Source organism: Pogoniulus pusillus, chromosome 14 (assembly GCF_015220805.1).
Source record: "Pogoniulus pusillus isolate bPogPus1 chromosome 14, bPogPus1.pri, whole genome shotgun sequence".
NCBI lineage: Eukaryota > Metazoa > Chordata > Aves > Piciformes > Lybiidae > Pogoniulus > Pogoniulus pusillus.
Window position 1 is genome coordinate 1121948 of NC_087277.1, and position 22628 is coordinate 1144575.

At 52.5% G+C, this 22628-nt stretch overlaps 1 protein-coding gene across 1 annotated transcript in view; it reads left to right on the forward strand.

Annotated features, from left to right (window-relative positions):
• STK3 (serine/threonine kinase 3) overlaps positions 1–22628 on the forward strand; it is a 91922-nt gene that overhangs the window by 47802 nt on the left and 21492 nt on the right. Inside the window, exons 9-10 of the mRNA XM_064154033.1 lie at positions 6058–6250; positions 9356–9531. Of these exons, the coding sequence (XP_064010103.1) occupies positions 6058–6250; positions 9356–9531 (369 nt within the window). The remainder of the gene's footprint in view (positions 1–6057; positions 6251–9355; positions 9532–22628) is intronic.

A 22628-nucleotide genomic window follows, 5' to 3' on the forward strand; every position in this document is an offset into this window, starting at 1 on the left:
TGCCTGGGCAGCCTGTTCCAGTGTCTCACCACCCTCACTGCAAAGAACTTCCTCCTCATCTCCGGTCTAAATCTGCCTTCCTCAAGCTTTAATCTGTTTCCTCTCATCCTGTCACAGTTAGGGCACTAACAGATGAGGTGGGAGCTATGTGGAAGCTTCAGGGACCAAATAACATCTTTGGTCAGCAGTTTTGCAGCCCCTACTGTTATGTTTTCTATGTGTCTATTATGTGAGGAATGCTCAATTCATGTAGAGAATTCAAACAAGGAATTGCTGCTTCTGTCTAGCCCTGTTCTGCTTTTGATTGACACATGGAGATCAGTGGCTGTCAGCAACCTAGCCAACTGTCAATAATCAGTTATTGCCACATGTAGGCTTCTTTATTCATGCAAAAGTTGCTTTCTTAATGAGGTATTAATTATGACAAGTTGCAGTCTGTGTTTGGAGAGGTGAAGCAATGATTGTTGTAATTGCTCCTTTGTATTTGCACAATATTTCTTTGGCTGTTTTAAAGGCACTGCTGAGTCATTTCAGTTGTTCACTGTTTTAAGTCTGATATCCCAAGCTGTATTTCCCTGAGGGATTTATCTTTGCTTTCATTCATCTTTCATGTGTTGGAAGGTGTGATACATCTGTGTACCTCTCTCTCTCTTTTGTGTCACTCTGCATGACAAACTGTTAAAACTTTCTGTTTTCATAGCATTTGTCCTTTAAGCCAAGGAACAGCTGACATGTGAGCTGATTAAATCTGATTGCAGCCCCTTCATCACAGAATCCCAGAATGGCTCAGCTTGGAAGGGACCTCAGAGCTCATCCACTCCAGCCTCCACACCATGTCCAGGGACACGGAACTAGACTCAGCTGCTCAAGGCCTCATCCAGCCTGGCCTTCAACACCCCTACCAAGGAGGCAGCCACAGCCTCCCTGGGCAGCCTGGGCCAGACTCTCACTGTCCTCACACTCAACAGCTTCTTCCTCAGCTCCACTCTAACCCTGCTCTGCCTCAGCTCCAGGCCATTCCCCTTGTCCTGTCTCAGACACCCTCAGGAGCAGTCCCTCTGCAGCCTTCCTGCAGGATGCCTTCAGGCACTGGCAGCCTGCTCTGGAGCCTTCTCCTCTGCAGGCTGCACCCCCCCAGCTCCCTCAGCCTGTGCTCACAGCAGAGCTGCTCCAGCCCTTGGAGCATCTTTGTGGCCTCCTCTGGCCTCACTCCAACACCTTTGAAGTTAGGAATGTAAAAAGATGACTTTAAGTGACAGAGAGCTGTGCAAGGGGCACGGGCAGCTTTTGAAGAACATGCTGTTAAAATCCACAACCCTTTAGAGCCAGAAAGCAGTGATAGGAGGTGTAAGCACAGGGAGGTAATTGTATGCAGCAGGTCATCTTTACTAGATATAAGTTAGGAGGAGATGGAGGAGAAGGTGAAATGCTGCTTTGCAACACCTCTCTGTTGAACCTGGGGGGATTTGAGTGTGTTCTGAGAGTTCAGTCTTCACCTTGTTTACTGCTGACTCCAAGCTTCAGTGTGTGTCAGCATTGGGAATAGACTGGGCTTTGTACATCAGGAAGCTCTACAAAGTCCTTGTTCTTGTCCAGACTATAGGATGTGTTTATGGAGCTCCTACAGTGCTTTTACAGAGAGATAGCTGTGACTGCAGCCCCGCTGCTCAAAGGTGATGACGAGGTGTTAATGGTAAATGAAATGATTTTACAGGAGGCTCACTCCTGCCAGCCTGTAAATCTGCCTTGCAGGGACCGCAGCCCAGCCAGCCGTCTCTGGTGCCCTCTTGTGTTCTGTCTCCAGGCGCAAGCTCAAGAGCTTCGGCAGGCAAGCTGCCCTGCTTGCTTCACCTGCTTAGTTCTTTTTTCCAGTCACTCTTCATCCTTTCTTTTCCTGTGGATGTTAAAAATGCAGCAGCAGCAGCAAAATCCATTCATTTGCATCCCCTCGGGTCAGTTGTTTCTGTGGTGATGCAGATCTCAGGTGTGGTCATAGAATTGTTGAGTGCTTGGAGTTGAAAGAGACCTGCAAAGATCATCTAGTCCAGGCAATGAGCAGAGGCACCTGCAACTAGAGTAGGTTGCTCACAGCCCCATCCAACCTGACCTGGAATGCTTCTTGGGAAGAGGCTTCTGCCACTCCTGCTGTGCCAGTGTCTCACCACCCTCATCATAGAATCACACAATCACAGAATTAAGCAGGTTGGAAAAGACCTCCAGGATCATGGAGTCCAACCTATCACTTAACACCTAATTAACTAACCCATGGCACTGAGTGCCTCGTCCAGCCTCCTCTTAAACACCTCCAGGGATACAGACTCCACTACCTCCCTGGGCAGCCCATTCCAATGCCAGTCATTCTTGCTATGAAGAACTTCTTACTAATGTCCAGCCTGAGCCTGCCCTGGCACAGAAAAAAAGTCTTCCTTTTATCAGGTCTAAATCTTCCCTCTTTCAGTTTCAAACCATCTCCCCTTGTCCTTTCACAACAAGCCCTGCTGGAGTGACTGTCCCCATCTTTCTTACAGGCCCCTTTATGTACTGAAAGGCCACAGTGAGGTGTCCCCACAGCTTCCTCTCCTCCAGGCTGGCTAACCCCAGCTCCCTCAGCCTCTCCTCGTAGCAGAGGTGCTCCAGCCCTTGGGCCATCCTTGTGGCCGCCTGTGGAGCAGGAGGATATTGGTGATGTAGTTCCTTTATGTCAGTGGCTTTGCAGGCAGTCCCAGGACCCTCTCATGCTGTCTCTCTGCTGCTGTGCAGTGGTGAGCCAGAAGCCCCTGTCAAACACAGGCTTGGTGCTTGCAGACAAGAGAGCTGCAGAGAGTTTCATTCCAGACTGAGCTGCTTTTGTTGCCTGACTCTGGGATCTGCTCTCATAAACAGTCCGAGAACACGACACCTCAGCTTTAACATCTCCTGCTGCTTTTCCTTGTTAAGCTGATGTTTGTTTTTATTTAATCAGTGAGTTTACCTTTTTAAACAACAGATCAGAAGTTCTGCATCAATATTTATGAGCTGTAAAGCCTGAATCAGACTTCCTCTGAAGGGATCACTTTCATCTCTTGTGGCAGTGTGCGCTTACAGGACTTGCATCCCCTGGATGCTCTTCTGAACTCCTTTCTTCAGATGCAGTGCAGGTTACTGCTGGGTGAGCTGCATCTCCTAGCTGTGACAAACACCATCATTGTAGTGCTGGAAGCAGTCTGGCTTAACCCACACAGCTGGCAGGCTGTGGTGGTCTGCTAGAGGGTAGAGAGGCTTTACAGTGGGATCTGGACAAGTCATACCCATAGGCCAAGGCTCGTTGGATGAAGGTCAGCAAGGCCAAGTGCCAGGTCCTGCACCTGGGCCACAACAACTCCATGGTGAGCTAGACTTGGGGATGTGTGGTTGGAAAGCTGCAACTTGGAGGGGGACCTGGGGGTGTTGGTTGACAGTCATCAACTGAATGTGAGCCAACAGTGCCCAGGTGGGCAAGAAAGCCAATGGCATCCTGGCTTGGCTTACAAACAGGATGGGCAGCAGGGACAGGAGGTGGTCATTCTGCTGTGCTCAGCACTGCTGAGTGCTGTAGTCAGCTCTGGGCCACTCACTCCAGGGAGGGCACTGGGTGGCTGGAGCTTGTCCAGAGAAGGGCCTGGAGCACTTGGGTTATGAGGAGGGCCTGAGGGAGCTGGGGGTGGAAGAGGCTGAGGGAGACCTCATAGATCTCCACAAATCCCTGCAGGGATGTTGCAATGAGGAGGGGGCAGCCTCTGCCCCTTGGTGGTAAGGGGCAGGCCCAGAGGAAATGGTTGCAAGCTGCAGCAGAGGAGGGTCAGGCTGGATGCTAGGCCATATTTCTTCAGAGAGGGCTCTCAAGCATTGGAATGGTCTGCCCAGGGCAGTGCTGGAGTCCCCATCCCTGGGGGTGCTGAAGCAGTGTGTGGAGCTGGTGCTCAGGGACGTGGTTTGGTGGTGACCCTGCAGTGCTGGGTCAAGGGTTGGACTGGATGGACTTGTTGAGGGTCTCTTCTAACCAGATTTATTCTGGGGCATACAGACCCCCCCAGAGTTTTGCACTGTACTGAAGTACATAATCTGTGATCTAGGGAAAACTCTATAGGTCACAACTGTCAGGCACTGCTGCTTTGGGACTCTTCTGTTAGTACTGAGGTGTGCCTTTGTGGTCCTTCTAGCTGCTAGAAGATAACTGTCCTATTGCCAGAGGACAGTAGAGTGAGATAGAGGCTTTGGGAACTCTTACAGTGGACAAATAAATGCTGTTGGTTTGGAACAAATCCAGAGATTTAATTTGAAGAAATAAATGTAATTTGAAGAAACAGATCTAATATGAAAATAAAATGTGGTTTTAAATGGAGCAGCAGGTATGAAGTGAGCACTCAGGGCTCTGGGAGGACTGCAGAGCTGCTGCCAGTGCCTGAAGGCATCCTGCAGGAAGGCTGCAGAGGGACTGCTCCTGAGGGTGTCTGCAGACAGGCCAAGGGGAATGGTTTGGAGCTGAGGCAGAGCAGGGTTAGAGTGGAGCTGAGGAAGAAGTTGTTGAGTGTGAGGGTGGTGAGAGTCTGGCCCAGGCTGCCCAGGGAGGCTGTGGCTGCCTCCTTGGTGGGGGTGTTGCAGGCCAGGCTGGATGAGGTCTTGATCAGCTGAGTCTAGCTGAGAGGTGTCCCTGGGCATGGTGTGGAGGTTGGAGTGGATGAGCTCTGAGGTCCCTTCCAAGCTGAGCCACTCTGGGATTCTGTGACTACATTCCAGGCGTGTTCCTGTGGTCACTCACCTCTAAAATGAACCAGCCATGCTTCAGGAGAATGCTTCATTTCTGCTTTCAGTAGGCACTGCAAGGGAGCAGCACTGATAGTACAAGCCAAGGGAGCAGTGCCAGTAATGTTAGTCAAGCTTAACTGTGCCCCCAACTCAGGGCTTTGCCTGCCTGCATGCTGGAGGTGCCACACTTGTGTCGGTCTGGGTTTGTACTGTGGCACTCAAAGAAGCACTTGGAAATCTCAGCTCGGTTGCTCTGGCACTTTGCAATTGCAGTGCAAAGATACAGTTTTGGGCTTTGCATTCTGAGTAGCCTTGTTAGAAAGGGGAAGATCTAGCAGAGCAAACACCGGGGTTAGCTCCAACGTCGTTGGTGTAGGGGGAGGGTGGTGATAAGCAAAGAGAAGTAAAGTTGCCACCAGGAGGAGCAGCACCGAAATGCTCTCCTTTCTGGACCGGCACAGTCCTCCAGTGCTCCAGCTGAGAGCTGGCTGTGGCTTTGAGAATGGCAGAACGTTTTTAAGGATATAGATGGAGTCTCTGAGGGTGCAGTGAAAAGGCCAAGAAAGAATGCAAATGAAGAGTTCAGTGAGGCTGCAGATTAGAAGCTGGAAGAGAAGGATTCTTACTACATCTGGAATTTTAATACTAGAATGGCTCAGCGTGGAAGGGATCTCAGAGGTATCTCCTCCAACCTCCCCACTATGCCCAGGGACACTCTCAGCTAGACTCAGCTGATCAAGGCCTCATCCAGCCTGGCCTGCAGCAACCTCAGGCAGAAGGCAACCACAGCCTCCTTGGGCAGCCTGGGCCAGACTCACCTCCCTCACACTCAACAACTTCTTCCTCAGCTCCACTCTAACCCTCAGCTTCCAACCATTCCCCCTTGGCCTGTCCCTAGCTATCTTCAGGAGCAGTCCCTCTGCAGCCTTCCTGCAGGATCCCTTCAGTCACTGGCAGCAGCTCTGAGGTCTCCCTGGAGCCTTCTCCTGCAGCTCCCTCAGCCTGTGCTCACAGCACAGCTGCTCCAGCCCTTGGGTCCCCTCCCCTGTTACATTCACTCTGCCATACACCTGGGACATAGAAGAAAGCTTTTTAACTCTTCATTTCTGTGCCAGGTTTTGAGTTTGTGAGTTCTCCCCAGGCTGTCAGCCTGGCAGCCCAGCAGTGCAGCTGGCCTGTGTGGAGGTGTAACACTAACAGATGAGCAGCCAGGTCGTTGCTGCTGGGTGGTTGTGTGGGGTTTCTTCTGCATTTTTGGTGCTCAGCTGCACTCTGTCCAATGTGCCTGCACAGGATGAAGATGAGCTGGACTCCCACACCATGGTGAAGACCAGTTCAGAGAGTGCTGGAACCATGAGGGCCACCAGCACGATGAGCGAAGGTGCTCAGACCATGATCGAACACAACAGTACTATGCTGGAGTCTGACCTGGGGACCATGGTAATAAACAGTGACGATGATGAAGAGGAAGATGGGACCATGAAAAGTATGTCATTCATTTACTTTTAGTACTAGATTTCCTCATACTGCAGGGTTGTATCCTTAGTGGCTTTAAAGTGTCAATTTCCATGGCCTTTTCTGTCTAGAAGTACTCTCTGTGGGGGGAAAAAGGTGACTGCAGTGGGAGGTTCAAAGCAGAAACCTGTTTTGGTGCTTTGCTAAGTCTCTGGAGGACTCTAAAATTAGCCTTCTGTAAATTTTCCCTTCCACTGCTTGTCTCTTGCTTTATGCCTACTGTCCCACGTGCATTTGGACCAGTTCCTTGCAGCTCTACTGAAAGAAGTGATGTGCTGATGTGAGGAGTTGCTGCCTCAGTGTCAGTGCTCTTGGGAACTCCTCATGGCTCTCCATGGAGTCAGCAATCACTGCACATCCTGTGCAGAGTTGCTTTGCAGCTCATAAGCAGTTAGCAGGGTTTTGTTTTCCCGGTGAGTTGTGGTTTGAAGACTTGCTGCAGGGTGATTCTGTGATGCTTGAGCTAAGGCAGTGACTGTGGAAGCAGCAGTGAAAACTCCAGATCCACTCCAGCAGCGTGGGGGGCAGGGGATGTAACAAAAGGCAAAATCATTGTGAGTGTTTGGAAGTCTAAGATGTTGAGTTGCACTGGAATCTGCCTGAGCACACAGCTGTGGCATCAGCACTTAATGCTGGTGTGCTCGAGGTTGAGCTGAGCAGCAGTGCAGAGTGAGGCCCAGAGGATCATTTACTTAAGAGAGCAGCATCAACGGGGGAACCTAATTCCAGGTGCACAAATGTCATCTGTGGCTCCAGGCTGCTGTGGGGGGGGATTCAGTGTGCAAAGCTCTTGTCTCAGGAGTGGAACCCAGTGCCAAAAGGCTGCGCTGCCGTTCAGAGCACAGGCAGCAGAAACTGAATGAAATCCAGCAAGGGCAAGGGCAGAGCCCTGCATCTGGAAAAGAACAACCCCATGGACCAGGACAGGCTGGGGCTGACCTGCTGGAGGGCAGCTGTGGGGAAAGGGAGCTGGGGGTGCTGGGGGACAGGAGGGTGCTCATGAGCCAGCAAGGTGCCCTTGTGGCCAAGAAGGCCAAGAGCATCCTGGCATGCTGGGGGCACCAGAACTGGATACAGTGCCCCAGGTGGGGTCTCAGGAGAGCAGAGCAGACATAGAGAGTCACCTCCCTTGTCCTGCTGGTCACAATGCTTGGGATACATTTGGCCTTCTGGGCTTGGGCTTCTCCCCTTCTGCTGCTCTGTATTCTGCATTTGGTTCCCTGCTTGCAGGTACCTGGTGCACAGTCCCTGCTCAGAGCCAGGGCAGGCCAGCTGAGGAGGAGGCAGCCTTGTTTATTGCTAGGCTGGATGCTGGGTGCTGGGGTAGGAGGACTGGCCTCTCTTTGCTCCAGAGCCCAGTTTTATCTGGGCACAATTCCCTGCTTGTGAAAAAAAAGTGCTTCTAGTTCTTTTCTGTCACAGCTCCCAGAGGCCTCTGAGCATGGGTACTTACAAACAACAACTCACTGTTGGTTCTTATTTCGGCCCTGAGCAGGGAGACAGAGGGCAGAAGGAAACAGAACACAGAACTAAGCACAAGAGCAATTCACAAAAGAAAGAAGTTGCCATAAATATTTGGTGTCCCTAGGAAGGAAATGAAGTCCTCCTTCCTTAGATCACTTTTGGTTGTTCCTCCAAGCTCCTTGTTTGCAGTGCTCTAGCACTGAGCAGTATCAAAGAGCAGCTGGAAGCTACCTGTTCTCCTTTCATAAACCACACAAGCGTCTCAGGGGCACCCAGCTGGCTTGCAAAGGTGCTCTGGCAGAGGCAGCCAGCCTCCAAGATCTTCTGTCTTTGTGAAGCACAGAAACTCTGTCTGCCTGTCAGGGATTTGCATGTCCCTTCTTGGTGACATTTATTTGGGCCTTTTGCTATTGCTCCCATTTCAGCCACTAGCACACAGATCACAGAACCAGAGCAGGAGCAGCTGCAGCAGGGGTGGTGCAGCTGGGAGGTGTGGGGGTGCCATTCTTGCACTGCATCACTTGTACAGGGGCAGACACAAATGCAGCTTTAATGTTGCTCAAAATTGTTCCACAAAGTTATTTCACAGCACTACAGAGTGTCAGGGGCTGGAAAGGACCTCCAGAGATCAGAGCAGCAGCACCCAGGGCAGGGCACACAGGAACACATCCAGGAGAGTCTGGAAAGGCTCCAGAGCAGGAGACTCCACAGCCTCTCTGGGCAGCCTGCTCCAGGGCTCTACCACCCTCACAGGGACAAAGTTCCCCCTCCTGTTCCTCTGGCACCTGCTCTGCCCCAGCTTGCCCCCAGTGCCCCTTGTGCTGTCACTGCACAGCCCGGAGCAGAGCCTGGCTGCGTCCTCCCGACACTGCCCTGCCTCAGCCTGGCCTCACAGGAGATGTTCTCTGCCTGCTGCAGCTTGGGGGCTCTGGGCTGGACCCTCTAAAGCAGTTCCTTGAGGTCCATTTTGAACTGAGAGGCCCAGAACTGGACACAACAGTCTAGATGTAGCCTCAGTAGGACAGAGCAGAGGGCAGGAGAACCTCTCTGACCTACTCTCCACAGCCCTTCTAACACACCCCAGGAAGCTCTTGGCCTTCTTGGCCACGAGGGCACACTGCTGGCTCATGGGCACCCTTCTGTCCACCAGCACCCCCCAACTCCCTTTCCCCACAGCTGCTCTCCAACAGGTCAGTCCTCAGCCCATCCTGGTCCCTGGGGTTGTTCTTACTCAGGTGCAAGTCTCCACCCTTGTCCTTGTTAGATCAGCTTGGGGACATTCATCAGCCAAAGGGATGCTCAGCACCTTGTGTTGTTGCACAACAATGGATCAATACCAGATGACTTCATCTGGTAGCCTCTAATGCTGCTTGTGTGAGTAACTCTGCCTTGTCTCCTGTGTTTCTCCCCATTGTATCTTGCCACACGAATCTCATTACTCAGCCATGAGCTTTTGTGCTAAGGATGCTCAGGGGACAGAGGGAGGCTTCCCCATGTGCAGATGACTGGATTAGTTCCTGTGAAATCCAAGAAAATGAACCAATGGAATTTGTTTTAGAGTGCAGCAAATCTTCAAGTGGTTTAACTTTTGTCTTTCCTTCTTTCAACTCAGGAAATGCTACTTCACCCCAAGTTCAAAGACCTTCTTTCATGGACTACTTTGATAAACAAGATTCCAAGAACAAGAGCCCTGAAAACTGTAACCAGAACATGCATGAACCTTACCACATATCCAAGAACGTTTTCCCTGACAACTGGAAAGTCCCTCAAGATGGAGACTTTGATTTCGTGAGTGCATTTGATTGCTTGCTTCCTTGCTTGCTGTCTGTGTCCTGTGTGCCAACAAGAGGGAATCCCTTCCTGCTTCTGGGCCAGCACGAGCCACATAAGTCGACTTCCAAGGATGCCATCCAGTTATCTAACCTTAATTGTGGAATGCTGGAATGGCTCAGCTTGGAAGGGACCTCAGAGCTCATCCCCTCCAACCTCCCCACCATGCCCAGGGACACCTCTCAGCTAGACTCAGCTGATTAAGGACTCATCCAGCCTGGCCTGCAACACCCCCACCAAGGAGGCAGCCACAGCCTCCCTGGGCAGCCTGGGCCAGACTCTCACCACCCTCACACTCAACAACTTCTTCCTCAGCTCCACTCTAACCCTGCTCTGCCTCAGCTCCAAACCATTCCCCCTTGGCCTGTCTCAGACACCCTCAGGAGCAGTCCCTCTGCAGCCATCCTGCAGGATGCCTTCAGGCCCTGGCAGCAGCTCTGAGGTGCCCCTGGAGCCTTCTCCTGTCCAGGCTGCACCCCCCCAGCTCCCTCAGCCTGTGCTCACAGCAGAGCTGCTCCAGCCCTTGGAGCATCTTTGTGGCCTCCTCTGGCCTCACTCCACAGCTCTGTGTCCTTCTGCTGCTGGGGACACCAAAACTGGAGGCAGGATTGGAGGCGAGGCCTGAGCTGAGCAGAGCAGAGCCAAGGGGCACAGTCTCCTCTCCTGCCCTGCTGCCCACATTGCTCTGGCTGCAGCCAGCACACAGCTGTCTGCTGGGCTCCACTGCTGGCTCCTGGGGAGCTGCTCAGCAACCAACACCCTCAAGGCTCTTTTTTTCTCTCCACCCACTCTGCAGGAGGCTGGATCTGTGCCTGGCCTGTGCAGATAATTACACCTGGGTTTCAGCTTTGTTATGCTTTTTAGATGTTTGACTGGGCCTAATTTATGTGTTGGGGATTAACCATGTTCTTAATTACAGAGCAGTAGCTAAACATCAGCACAGGACACTGTTCTGAAAAGCCTTTTGAGATCTGGAGAACAATGTTGTGGTTAATTTGAGGTGACAGCTGTAGGTGTGGGATTTTTTCTCCCAGTGATCACTCACTGCATTTCTACATAAAGCTGACTCTGAAATTGGCTGTGGCTGCTGGAGAGGTTTTGAAGTGGGATTTTGGGTTGGGTGGAGGGTTTTGGGTGTTTTTCTGGTTTGGTTTGTGACCATAAAGTGCAATAATTATTATCTTGATAATGGACTAACAAAACAATGTTGTGCAGTGTCCATTGGAAAGTAACTGGGGTTATTGTGGCAGTAAAATTGCCCTGGGAGCAATCTGAAATACATCCTGCCTCTTCTGTTGCTTGGCAAGGAATGCAAGCAAAAGGGATTCCTGCAAATGCTGAGTGAATCACTGGTGAGTAATTCTTGCATGGGCAGTCCTTTGGCACTTGTTGGCATTGCTTCTACGTGTGAAGTTGCCTTCTTGAAGTAGGAATCTGTCCTAGGAGAGAGCCTGAGGCATTTCCTGATCTTCAGCAGCATAGCTGCTCTGTCTGTTAGTGGTCTTAGACTGGCAAGTCAAAGATCTCAGAGTCACAGAATCCTGAAGTGGTTATGGTTGGAAGGGACCCTCAGAGGTCACCCAGTCCAGCTTCCCAGCCGTGGGTAGGGACATGTTTCCCAGGGCTCTCAAAGCCCAGTCCAGCCAGACGTTGCACCCCCCCGGGCTGGCTGTGCAGCTGGTCTGGACAGCCTGTGCCAGCGCCTCGCGGAGGCTGCACGATGGGCACTTTGTTCTTGGCTTCCCAGCCAGACGGTGGTGGGAGGCCTGTGGCTGCAGCTTGCTTTGGATTGAAGGCCACAGGGTTTGAACCAAGTGAGCAGTGATGGGCAGTGTATGGAGGTGGGGGAATTATAAGCAGCACAGAACCCAAACATCCTTAGAGAAGCCAAGCTAAGGAAGTTTAGAAAGCCTCTTACATAATGGATGCTCTGCTTCAGAGCAGTCTGCTCCAGGAATCATTGCTCTGGGTCACACAGGGTGCAGCCTGCAAGAGCCTGCTGCTTTCACCCACAGGCAGTTATTACTTATTTAGCTCTTGTGGAAGCACTTCTATTTATATGATAGGCAGTGAGTGGCTGTGTTGGTAAGTGGCCAGCCAGAGCCTTTCTGAAAGGATGATCAGTGGGGAGCATGCAGAGAATACTGCCTGCTCTTGGGCAGGTTGTTGAGAACGCTTCCAGTGGCTGACACAAAGGCTCTAAGTGATTCATGGGAGGGGTAAACAACAGAAGCTTCCTGTATTAAAAGTTAGCCTGAATGTGATCTAGAGAGGGATCCCAGCACAAGCATCTGCCCTGTTCTCATGAGACCCCTCCTGGAGCACTGCGTTCAGTTCTGGTGCCCCCAGCACAAGAGGGAGCTGCTGGAGCAACCTGATCTAGTGTAGCATGTCCCTGCTGAGTGCAGGGGGTTGGCCTGGACCACCGATGGGGGTCCCTTGCAACCCCATGCAGTCTGTGTGAAAGCAGCCAGCTGACAAGTGAAGATGCAGTCAGGCTGTGCACTGTGTGGGTATGGTACTCTCAGAAGTGATGATGATGATGGGGAGCTTAAGCAGCTTCTCAGAATGAGGCTTCCCTGCATCAGTGGCCACCTTTGAGTCTCAGCTCCCAGGTGTGCAGTCTGTATCAGGGTCCTCAGTTCTTAAGCCAGCAGTGTGGCTCAAACCCATGTGGTTCAAACCCATTCCTCCTTGTCCTGTCATTACCAGACCTTGTCAGTAGTCCCTCCCCAGCCCTCCTGTAGACCCCTTCAGATACTGGAAGGCCACTCCAAGGTCTCCTGGAAGCCTTCTCTTCTCCAGGCTGCACAGCCCCAACTCTCATAGCCTGTGCTCACAGCAGAGCTGCTGCAGCCCTCTCAGCATCTTGGTGGCCTCCTCTGCACTGGCTCCAACACTTCCATGTCCTGCTTGTGCTGAGGGCTGCAGAACTGCCCCCAGGGCTGCAGGTGGGGTGTGAGGAAAGCAGAGCCAAGGGGCAGAATCCCCTCCCTTGCCCTGTGCCCACACTGCTCTTGCTGGAGCCCAGCACAGGGTTGTGTCTGGGCTGCACTCTCACTGCAGGCTCATGTTGAGCTTTTCATCACCCCAGACCCTCAGGGCTGCTCTCAGCCTATTGCCACCCAGCCTGGAGCTGTGTTTGGGATTACCCTGACCCAGGTGCAGGACCTTACACTTGGCCTTGTTGAATGCCCTGAGGTTGGCCTGAGCACAGCTCTGCAGCCTGTGCAGGTCCCTCTGGATAGATCCCTGCCCTCTAGCAAGTGACTGTGCCACACAGCTTGGTGCCATCTCGCTAAGCTACAAAATTGCTCTGTAAATCCTTCTGCCCCTTAGTAATGCACCTTCCAGTGGGACACTGGTAACAGGGGGTTCTGATGAGCTGCCAGGGAGTGGTGTCTCAGGGATGCTAACCTGGGAGTAAGGGCTGCTCAGAATGAGTGGCTGAACTTCATTCACACCTGCTGAATGTATTCTTTTGTTTTAAATGAGTCATTTACCTCTTGCTGTGAGCTGATCAGATGTAAAAAGGCAAATCTATTTATTGTAGCAGTGCTGGGGTAATGATTTCCTTCTCTGGCAGAATTATTTCCAAACAAGAATGTTCTCCAGGCTGTTGAATGTGAAGTGGTGAACACGTAGCTCATGGTTCGCAGTAACTGCAGTATCATGTTTAAGTAGATGCATTTTGGGTGACTTAAAGATTCTGGAATAGCAACAAAAATTTTAAAAGCCATCTGTTACCCTAAGCAGAATATTTCCCTGGGTCTCAACCAGAACAAATAAAGAGTATCAGCATTGTGAAATAATTGGACTGCAGATACCGAACACTTTGCTTCATGTTTATAAACTTAGCATGTCACAACCGATTTGGGAAAGGAGTCAGTGCTAGAAACTGACTGCAGATCACATAGCAAATCATTTAACATGCACTCATCAGCCTAGGCTGGGTGAGCTTCACTGCAAAGTCTTTCTTCAAAGCCTTGGCTGCCTTGCTCTGATTTTATTGAAGCAGCAGATGAGTTTGTTTGGTAGAGGCATCTTCTAATTAATGGCAGTGAAAATAACCCCAGCCCAGCAGTGTGCTCATGCAGCCCAGGAGGCAAATCATGTCCTGAGGTCCACCCAGAGCAGTGTGGGCAGCAGGGCAGGAGATAGGATTATGGCCCTTGGCTCTGCTCAGCTCAGACCTCACCTCCAATCCTGCCTCCAGTTTTGGTGTCCCCAGCAGCAGAAGGACACAGAGCTGTGGAGTGAGGCCAGAGGAGGCCACAAAGATGCTCCAAGGGCTGGAGCAGCTCTGCTGTGAGCACAGGCTGAGGGAGCTGGGGGTGTGCAGCCTGGACAGGAGAAGGCTCCAGGGGCACCTCAGAGCTGCTGCCAGTGCCTGAAGGGATCCTGCAGGAAGGCTGCAGAGGGACTGCTCCTGAGGGTGTCTGAGACAGGCCAAGGGGGAATGGTTTGGAGCTGAGGCAGAGCAGGGTTAGAGTGGAGCTGAGGAAGAAGTTGTTAAGTTATGAGGGTGGTGAGAGTCTGGCCCAGGCTGCCCAGGGAGGCTGTGGCTGCCTCCTTGGTGGGGGTGTTGCAGGCCAGGCTGGATGAGGCCTTGAGCAGCTGAGTATAGCCTAGAGGTGTCCCTGGGCATGGTGGGGAGGTTGGAGGGGATGAGCTCTGAGATGCCTTCCAGCCTAACTCATTCTGGGATTCTCTTTTCAGTCATTTGAGATTCTTCTCTAGGTAGTTTGACCATTTTCAGTGAAGAATTAACATCTATTCATCTTGGTTCAGTTGGAGATAGCTGCTGGAGTATCATGAAGCACTTCCAGATGCTGTCAGGAGGAATTTTTTCTTAACTAAACAAATACAGAACTTAGATTTCTGGGTTTGCAGGGCTGTGCATATGAGGTAAACAGAAGATTACTCACAATGTCATGTAGCTAATGAAAGTGTTATTGGTGTTGGCAGTCTGCTTGCAGAACTTGATTCAGTTCAGTTGAGGGGTGGCTAAGAGAGGGTTGGAGTGGATCTGAGGAAGAAGTTCTTCAGTGTGGAGGTGGGGGGACTCTGGAATGGCCTGCTCAGGGAGGCTGTGGATGCCTCCTTTGTGGGGGTGTTCAAGGCCAGGCTTGACCTGAGCCCCCAAGTCTAGGTGAGAGGTGTCCCTGCCCATGGCAGGGAGGTTGAAGGAGCTCTGAGGTCCAACTTGAGCCATCCTAGGGTGCTGTGAGAACACTCTCAAGTCAGCCAGTGACTAATGTAATTGAATCCCATCATGAACACAGGACCCTTTCTCTCTGTCCCTTCACCTGTCAGTATAGAGGCTAACAGTTTGGTCTCAACATCTCACTGAGTTGTTGAGGCTATCAGAAGAACTGACTCTTGTTTATCTTAAGTCCCTGGATCCTTTGGAAGCTTCACTCTGCTCCCCGTGCAGCCGTGCCGCGGGGCCAGCGCAGCTGTGGCAGGGGGTGCAGGCTGTCTGACCAGGGTTACAGCACTTTGGTGTGCCAGGGGAGCACAGCAATGCCCTTCGGGGCCAGAAAGCTTTTTACACTCTCAGGTGTGAAAAAGCAGAGTTACAGGTATTTACTCAGAGGAGAGGGCAAGCGGAAGGGTGGGACTGGAGCAGCTGATTAGGGGTTAGATGGCAGGAGGAATGTCCGACAGGGTAACAACCTGTGACAGCAGATTGCCTGCGAGAGCTGCAGCAGCTGCAGCAGGTATTTTGGCTGTGGAAGGCCTGGTTGGATGAGCACATCAGGAACAGTTTAGGTAGGGTTGGTCCTGCCCAGAGCAGAGATTGTTGCAGGTAACCTTTTCCCGTGGCTGTTTCTGATGGCCTCGTTTCCTGTGATTGTTTAAGCTACTGCTGGTGGCTGCTGTTTGTAATCAGCAAGGCTGTTGGGAACACACAGGTCTTACAAACCCAAGCTCTCCGAAATAATGAGGCACTTCATTTGTTTATTAGGAATGTCAATATTTTGGAAGAGGTAGACCTTGGGCAACCTCAACAATGCTCACAATTAGCAGTCAGCTCCTATTCCCAAACATGAATCAGCCTCTGGAGCACCACGGCCAAGGTTTGGTCAGTAAAGCTTAGCCATGTTTTCTCTCTGGGAAGTTTAAAGCATCCCTGTCATCTCAAGTAGTGTCCCTGTGCAGGGCAGGAGAGGGGATTCTGCCCCTCTGAGACCCCACCTTGAACACTGCCTCCAGTCCTGACGTCCCCAGCAGCAGGACACTGAGCTGCTGGAGTGAGGCCACAAAGATGCTCCAAGGGCTGGAGCAGCTCTGCTGTGAGCACAGGCTGAGGGAGCTGGGGGGGTGCAGCCTGCAGAGGAGAAGGCTCCAGGGGCACCTCAGAGCTGCTGCCAGTGCCTGAAGGGATCCTGCAGGAAGGCTGCAGAGGGACTGCTCCTGAGGGTGTCTGGAGACAGGCCAAGGGGGAATGGTTTGGAGCTGAGGCAGAGCAGGGTTAGAGTGGAGCTGGGGAAGAAGTTGTTGAGTGTGAGGGTGGTGAGAGTCTGGCCCAGGCTGCCCAGGGAGGCTGTGGCTGCCTCCTTGGTGGGGGTGTTGCAGGCCAGGCTGGATGAGGCCTTGATCAGCTGAGTCTAGCTGAGAGGTGTCCCTGGGCATGGTGTGGAGGTTGGAGGTAATGATCTCTTAGGTCACTTGAGCCTGAGCCATGCCAGGCTTCTGTGACTGTGCAATGTGGGTTTTATTTACAAAATAACTTCTGGTGACAATACTCTTTGGACTTACTTCTCATGCAGCTTTCACATCTTTAACTCAGAGTTAAGGAGGAAACTGCTGCCCCCTCCTTTTGTTTTTCTCCTCAGCTCAGATGGAGAGCCTTAACTGTAGCTCATGTTCATGCATTCAGCTCTAGGGCAGGGCTGTCCTTTGTGCAGGGTTTAAGGAGAGCAAAGGAAAGAAATGAGTGAAGCTGACGAGCTGGGGCAGTGCTGGTGGTTTAAAGTAACATCTTGTTACCTTAGTTGTCTGCACCAGTACACCTCCTTGAGATCGTTGTGTAATGGCTAAGCAGTGTGGATAGCCTAGAAAGAGCCTGGGAAAAACAACTGTGGCTGCACACATTTCTGAGGGGCCTTTTCTGTCTATCAAACCATAGAATCACAGAATCAGCCAGGGCTGGAAGGGACCACAACGAGCAGCCAGTTCCAACCCCCCTGCCATGGGCAGGGACACCCTACCCTAGAGCAGGCTGCACACAGCCTCAGCCAGCCTGACCTGAAACACCTCCAGCCATGGGGCCTCAACCACCTCCCTGGGCAACCCATTCCAGCCTCTCATACTCAACAAGTTCCTTCTCATGTCCAGCCTGAACCTACCCATCTCCAGCTTCACTCCATTCCCCCCAGTCCTGTCACTCCCTCAGAGCCTAAAAAGTCCCTCCCCAGCTTTTTTGGAGTCCCCCTTCAGATCCTGGCAGGCCACCAGAAGGTCACCTGGGAGCCTCCTCTGCTCCAGCCTGCACAGCCCCAACTCTTTCAGTCTGTGCTCACAGCAGAGCTGCTGCAGCCTCTGAGCATCCTCCTGGCCCTGCTCTGGACACTCTCCAGCATCTCCACAGCCCTCTTCTTATGGGGGCTCCAGAGCTGGATGCAGCACTCCAGGTGGGGTCTCAGCAGAGCTGAGTAGAGGGGGAGAATCCCCTCCCTCCACCTGCTGGCCACACTTCTGTTTCAGGTCAAAGAAAGAAAGGAGGGGGAAGATGCTTAATCCAAGTGGTGTTTGTGTTGCAGAGTCCCTGCTCCTGTGAAGACAGCCTGGCAGGCTTTCTGGGTCGTGTCTGCCCCAGCCGAGTGCTGCGCTGCACCCGAGTGGCACAGGCAGTCCAGCTGGCAGGGCTTTGCACCTCTGCCACCCCCATCTCCTGCTTGCAGAGCTCCTGCTGGTGCCAGCGTGCAGTTCAGATGAGCAGGTTGTTACAGAAGGCATTTTGGGCTGTGCCTAAACGTGAAGCTGCATTTAGGTTATGGTTAGAAATGTCACAGCTTGGACTATTTCTCTCAGCATTCCTTAGTTTTGGGCACATAAACCTAGTTCCAGGGGAAGAAATACCTGGAAATGTTAGACTTCCTCAGCATCTACTGAGGCTTTGCCACTGGTTACATTGCCCTTGGTGTTGACAGTAGGAGTTGTACAGATAGAAGAATGTTAGTAAGAAAAGGTTAAAGCTCAATAAGGTGGCCCAGAGCCTCCAGAGGTACAGCTGCTTCAAGCCCAGGGCACCCCTGGCTGCAGGGCACTGACAAGCTCTGCTGCTTGGAGATGGGGATTCAGTGGAATTTGCATGTCTGGTTTGTTTTCCCTCATGGTGTCACTACAGCCCAAGGTATTTAGTTGGTTTTACATCTGAGTATCTTCCAAATGAAAATGAAGGGAAAAAATGGTTCATCAGAGACACTTAGAGATCAAACTTCCCCATCACCCCAAAATGTTGCTTAGATTCAACAAGTTCTCTTAGTCACTTAGGGTCAGCTCATTTTTACTGTGGCTTTTATTTTGCTGTGTCCTCTTTGAAGACTGAGGGGCTTGACATAGGGAATTCCTTCCAAAACTGAAGGACTAGAAGGGAGAGACCTGGACAGGCTGTAGCGTTGGGTGGAGGGAAATGGAATGACATCAAACGAGGGCAAGGGTAGAGTCTTGTGTCTAGGGAAGAACAACCCCAGGGACCAGGATAGAGTGACCTGCTGGAGAGCAGCTCTGGGGAAAGGGACCTGGGGGTGCTGGTGGACAGAAGGGTGCCCATGAGCCAGCAGTGTGCCCTCATGGCCAAGAAGGCCAAGAGCTTCCTGGGGTGGATTAGAAGGGCTGTGGTGAGTAGGTCAGAGAGGTTCTCCTGCCCTCTGCTCTGCCCTGCTGAGGCTACATCTGGAATATTGTGTCCAGTTCAGGGTCTCTCAGGTCAAGAAGGAGCTCAGGGCACTGCTTGAGAGAGCCCAGCCCAGAGCCCCCAGGCTGCTGCAGGCAGAGAACATCTCCTGTGAGGCCAGGCTGAGGCAGCTGGGGCTGGCAGCTGGCAGCAGAGCAGCCTGAGGGCTGCCCTCAGTGTGTGCTAAAGCTGTGCAGGGCAGTGTCGGGAGGACGCAGCCAGGCTCTGCTCAGGGCTGTGCAGTGACAGCACAAGGGGCACTGGGGGCAAGCTGGGGCAGAGCAGGTGCCAGGGGAAACTTTGTCCCTGTGAGGGTGGCAGAGCAGCGGGTGGAAGGATGTTGCTCAAGCATGCCCATGGCCTGTGAAACTCGAGAGCCTCATTTTCTCTTCTCTGCTGGCTGCTGAGTCTACAGCAGCAGCCCACTGATCATCTCAGGGGAGGCTGTTCGAAGCCACAGGGCAGGCAGTGCCGCTGCAGAGTGGTGAGTCTGGAAGTGCCTAACCTGTTTTCTGTGTTTTAAAGGCCTGTTGCCATGGCAACTCACCAAGGGTTGAGTGAGCACTGCTGAGCTTCAGAGTTTGGCTGCCATGTGTGCGTGGAGGAGCTGCTGCACTTCCAGCCCCGAGCTCTGTTCCCGGCACCCACTTTTTGTACACATCCCTGGGCTTCCCTGGAGCTAACCAGATACTGCAGAAAGCACACTGCTGCAGTCCTGATGCAGCCTTTGACTCAAACAGCTTCCTGTCACCTGGAGCTGTCCTTTCTTTATCTTCTCCTCCTTATTTCAGCTTCCCGAAGTACAGCACAGATGTACAGGTTGCACAGAATTGGAAGGGACCCAACAATCCAGATTAAATCAGGGTGCTTAGAGCCCCAGCAGGTTTGACCTTAAGTGTCTCAAGGGTTGCAGATACTCTTGTATCAAAGCCTATCCCAGGATCACAGAATCAACCAGGTTGGAAGAGAGCTCCAAGCTCAGCCAGCCCAGCCTAGCACCCAGCCCTGCCCAACCAACCAGACCATGGCACTAAGTGCCCCAGCCAGGCTTGGCTTCAACACCTCCATGCACGGCAACTCCACTACCTCCCTGGGCAGCTCTTTGTTCAGTTCTGCTGTCCCCAGCAGCAGAAGGACACAGAGCTTCTGGAGTGAGGCCAGAGGAGGCCACAAAGATGCTCCAAGGGGTGGAGCAGCTCTGCTGTGAGCACAGGCTGAGGGAGCTGGGGGTGGGCAGCCTGCAGATGAGAGGGCTCCAGGGGCACCTCAGAGCTGCCTGCCAGTGCCTGAAGGCATCCTGCAGGAAGGCTGCAGAGGGACTGCTCCTGAGGGTGCCTAGAGACAGGCCAAGGGGGAATGGTTTGGAGCTGAGGCAGAGCAGGGTTAGAGTGGAGCTGAGGAAGAAGTTGTTGAGTGTGAGGGTGGTGAGAGCCTGGCCCAGGCTGCCCAGGGAGGCTGTGGCTGCCTCCTTGGTGGGGGTGTTGCAGGCCAGGCTGGATGAGTCCTTGTTCAGCTGAATCTAGCTGAGAGGTGTCCCTGGGCCTGGTGGGGAGGTTGGAGGAGATGAGCTCTGAGGTCCCTTGCAAGCTGAGCCGTTCTGGGATTGTCTCTCGCAGCATATCAGCGTTGCTGCAGGCTGTTCCCTGTGTTGCAGTGCTGCCACCACGGCACCAGTGTCTGCTGAAAGCTTCAGGGGGCTGCAGCTCTGGGTCAGCCTGACCCGTTAAAAACGCCAGCAGTGTGAGCTGGGTGTGTGCCACTGGGACGGCTTACGGCAGGCTGGGAAGGGCAGAGGGGTCTGTGCTAGCAGTGAGGGGAGCCCCAGCAGTGTGTGCAGATGGTCCCCGGTGCGGTGGGGCTGCTGCTCCTGAGCCAGCGCAGCACAGTTGGAAGATTGCTGCTGCATGCCTTGGCACTTGGTTGGAAACTCCAAACTCGGAGCTAGCTGGGGTTTGGGTAGGCTGAGTTCAAGGTCACTCTGTGTTTAAATGCCGTTTTGTTTGCAGTAATTAGACCATGCCAGGTGTATTAAGTATGTAATTAAAACCACCAGCTTTGCCTAATTCAGAGTAAATGGGAATGAAATCCAAGGTCGTTATTCCTCCCTAGCCAGGCTCCAGAGGAACAGCACACATGGAACTACTTACAAAACGTTTTGCATGGTCAGAAATGGCTTTGGGTTGTTGTCCATGGCTTTTACATGGAACTGCTCACGGATTTCACTGGAGTACCTGCAGCACACTGAAGTGTTCCTGTGCCTGGGGCTGAATTTGAATGGAGGTCAAATATCTGTGATATAAAATGGTATGGCACAGAGGGAAAAAGATGAAAAGGAAAAGGGGAAGAGGTGACAGGAGAGCCTGCCAGGCACTCTGCAGTGTGTGACCAGGGGACACTTCCCCCTGCCTCGTGTGTGTCCATCTCCCAGCTGAGGCAACTTCTGTGCTGGCAGCTAGCAAGGCGCTGGGAGGCAGAGAGGCTCGGTGCACACCCTGGCAGCTGCAGAGCAGGCTCTGTAACCCTGCAGCAGCCCTGCAGCTCCTGTAGCATTCCCTGCCCCAAGCCTGCAGGCTCCTGTGCAGCAGTGCCACGGGCATGGCCTCTCTGCTACCAGGCCAGCATGAGTGGAACATATCAAACTCGAAATGGGTGTCTGGGGTAGGCAGCTGGGGGCTCAGGAGCCTGCTGGTCCTGCCAGCTGCTTTTGCAGAGCTCATCTCCCCCAACCTCCCCACCTTGGGCAGGGACACCTCTCAACTACACTTAGCTGCGCAAGGCCTCATCCAACTTGGCCTTGAGCAACCCCAGGGTGGAAGCATCCACAGCCTCCCTGGGCAGCCTGTTCCAGGCTCTCACCACCCTCACTCTCAAGAACTTCCTAACCCTAAACCTACTCTCCCTCAGCCTCAACCCATGCCCCTTGGCCTGTCTCCAGACACCCTCAGGAGCAGTCCCTCTGCAGCCTTCCTGCAGGATCCCTTCAGGCACTGGCAGCAGCTCTGAGGTCCCCCTGGAGCCTTCTCCAGGCTGTACCCCCCCAGCTCCCTCAGCCTGTACTCACAGCAGAGCTGCTGCATGAAACAAAAAAGCTCCCCAAACCCAAGCAGTTCTCAGTTTGGAATCTGCTGTCTCTGAGCATATCTAAGCACAGAGTGCAAGTGGTGTCTGAAGTAAGACTTGGTTTGCCTCCTGTTACCAGCAGTCCAGGGTTCTTAACTGAAGTGAAAGATTAAAATGAGGCACACTCCATTCCTGAAGTCAGAGCATGTTTTTGCTTGACAGGGTGGGAAATAGCTCTAAGAATATTCTCTTAAAAAAGAAAAGGGGAGACACAGAGTGAAACTGCTGCTTTTTGTTGCTTCTCTTAATAGCAAACTTGGCTACTGCTGAAGCAGGTAAGAGAGAGAATTTTGCTGTGAGTCCAGCAGGCCTTTGTATCAGTGTAGGGAGGTCTCCAGGGGTTTAGTGAATACCCTGAGGTTATTTTAGTAGGTGTCAGGCTCATGCTGACACTGGTGCCATAGGAAGCTCCTATCTGCATGGACAGTGGTAGGAATCACTGAAGGAGAGGTTGCTGAGTCTGTCCCTGCCCAAAATGTCCTGCTCTTGCTGAGTGGATACAGTAGGCAGCTTCTCATTTTGAGTACAGAAAGGCTTCTAGACCTTGTCTCTGGCAGGCTTCTGCTGAGAAGTGCTGTTTGCTTTTTGCAGTGCCTGTAGTGAAAAGGTTGAACTGAGCCAAATTCACTCAGAGCCTTGTGGTTGGCAGCAGCCATCTCAGCCTTGCTCTGGCTTTGAAATTTTCACCATGGCCATCTGAAACTGGTTGGATCCTTTAAATGAGCACATGTCATGCTGATGTGATGCAGAGAAGCTGAGCACAGCTAGGCTGCACTGCAGGCATGGCTTCTTGAAAGGCCAGCAGCTTTCCAGGGTAGGTGCTGTGCCAGCTCTTCCCCTGGTCCTGGGTGGCAGGGAGTAACAACTTCCCTTTGCCTCTGCCTTTGGTTTGCCCGTTTAGGTGGGGAATAATCTTAGCCTGTTACTTTAGTAGCACCTTTTGACCTCAGAGCATGAAGTAAAACTGAAGGAGGTGTCAGAGCCCTTATCAGTAAAAGGTGTGAGTGCCTGGGGAGGAAGACAGCATTTT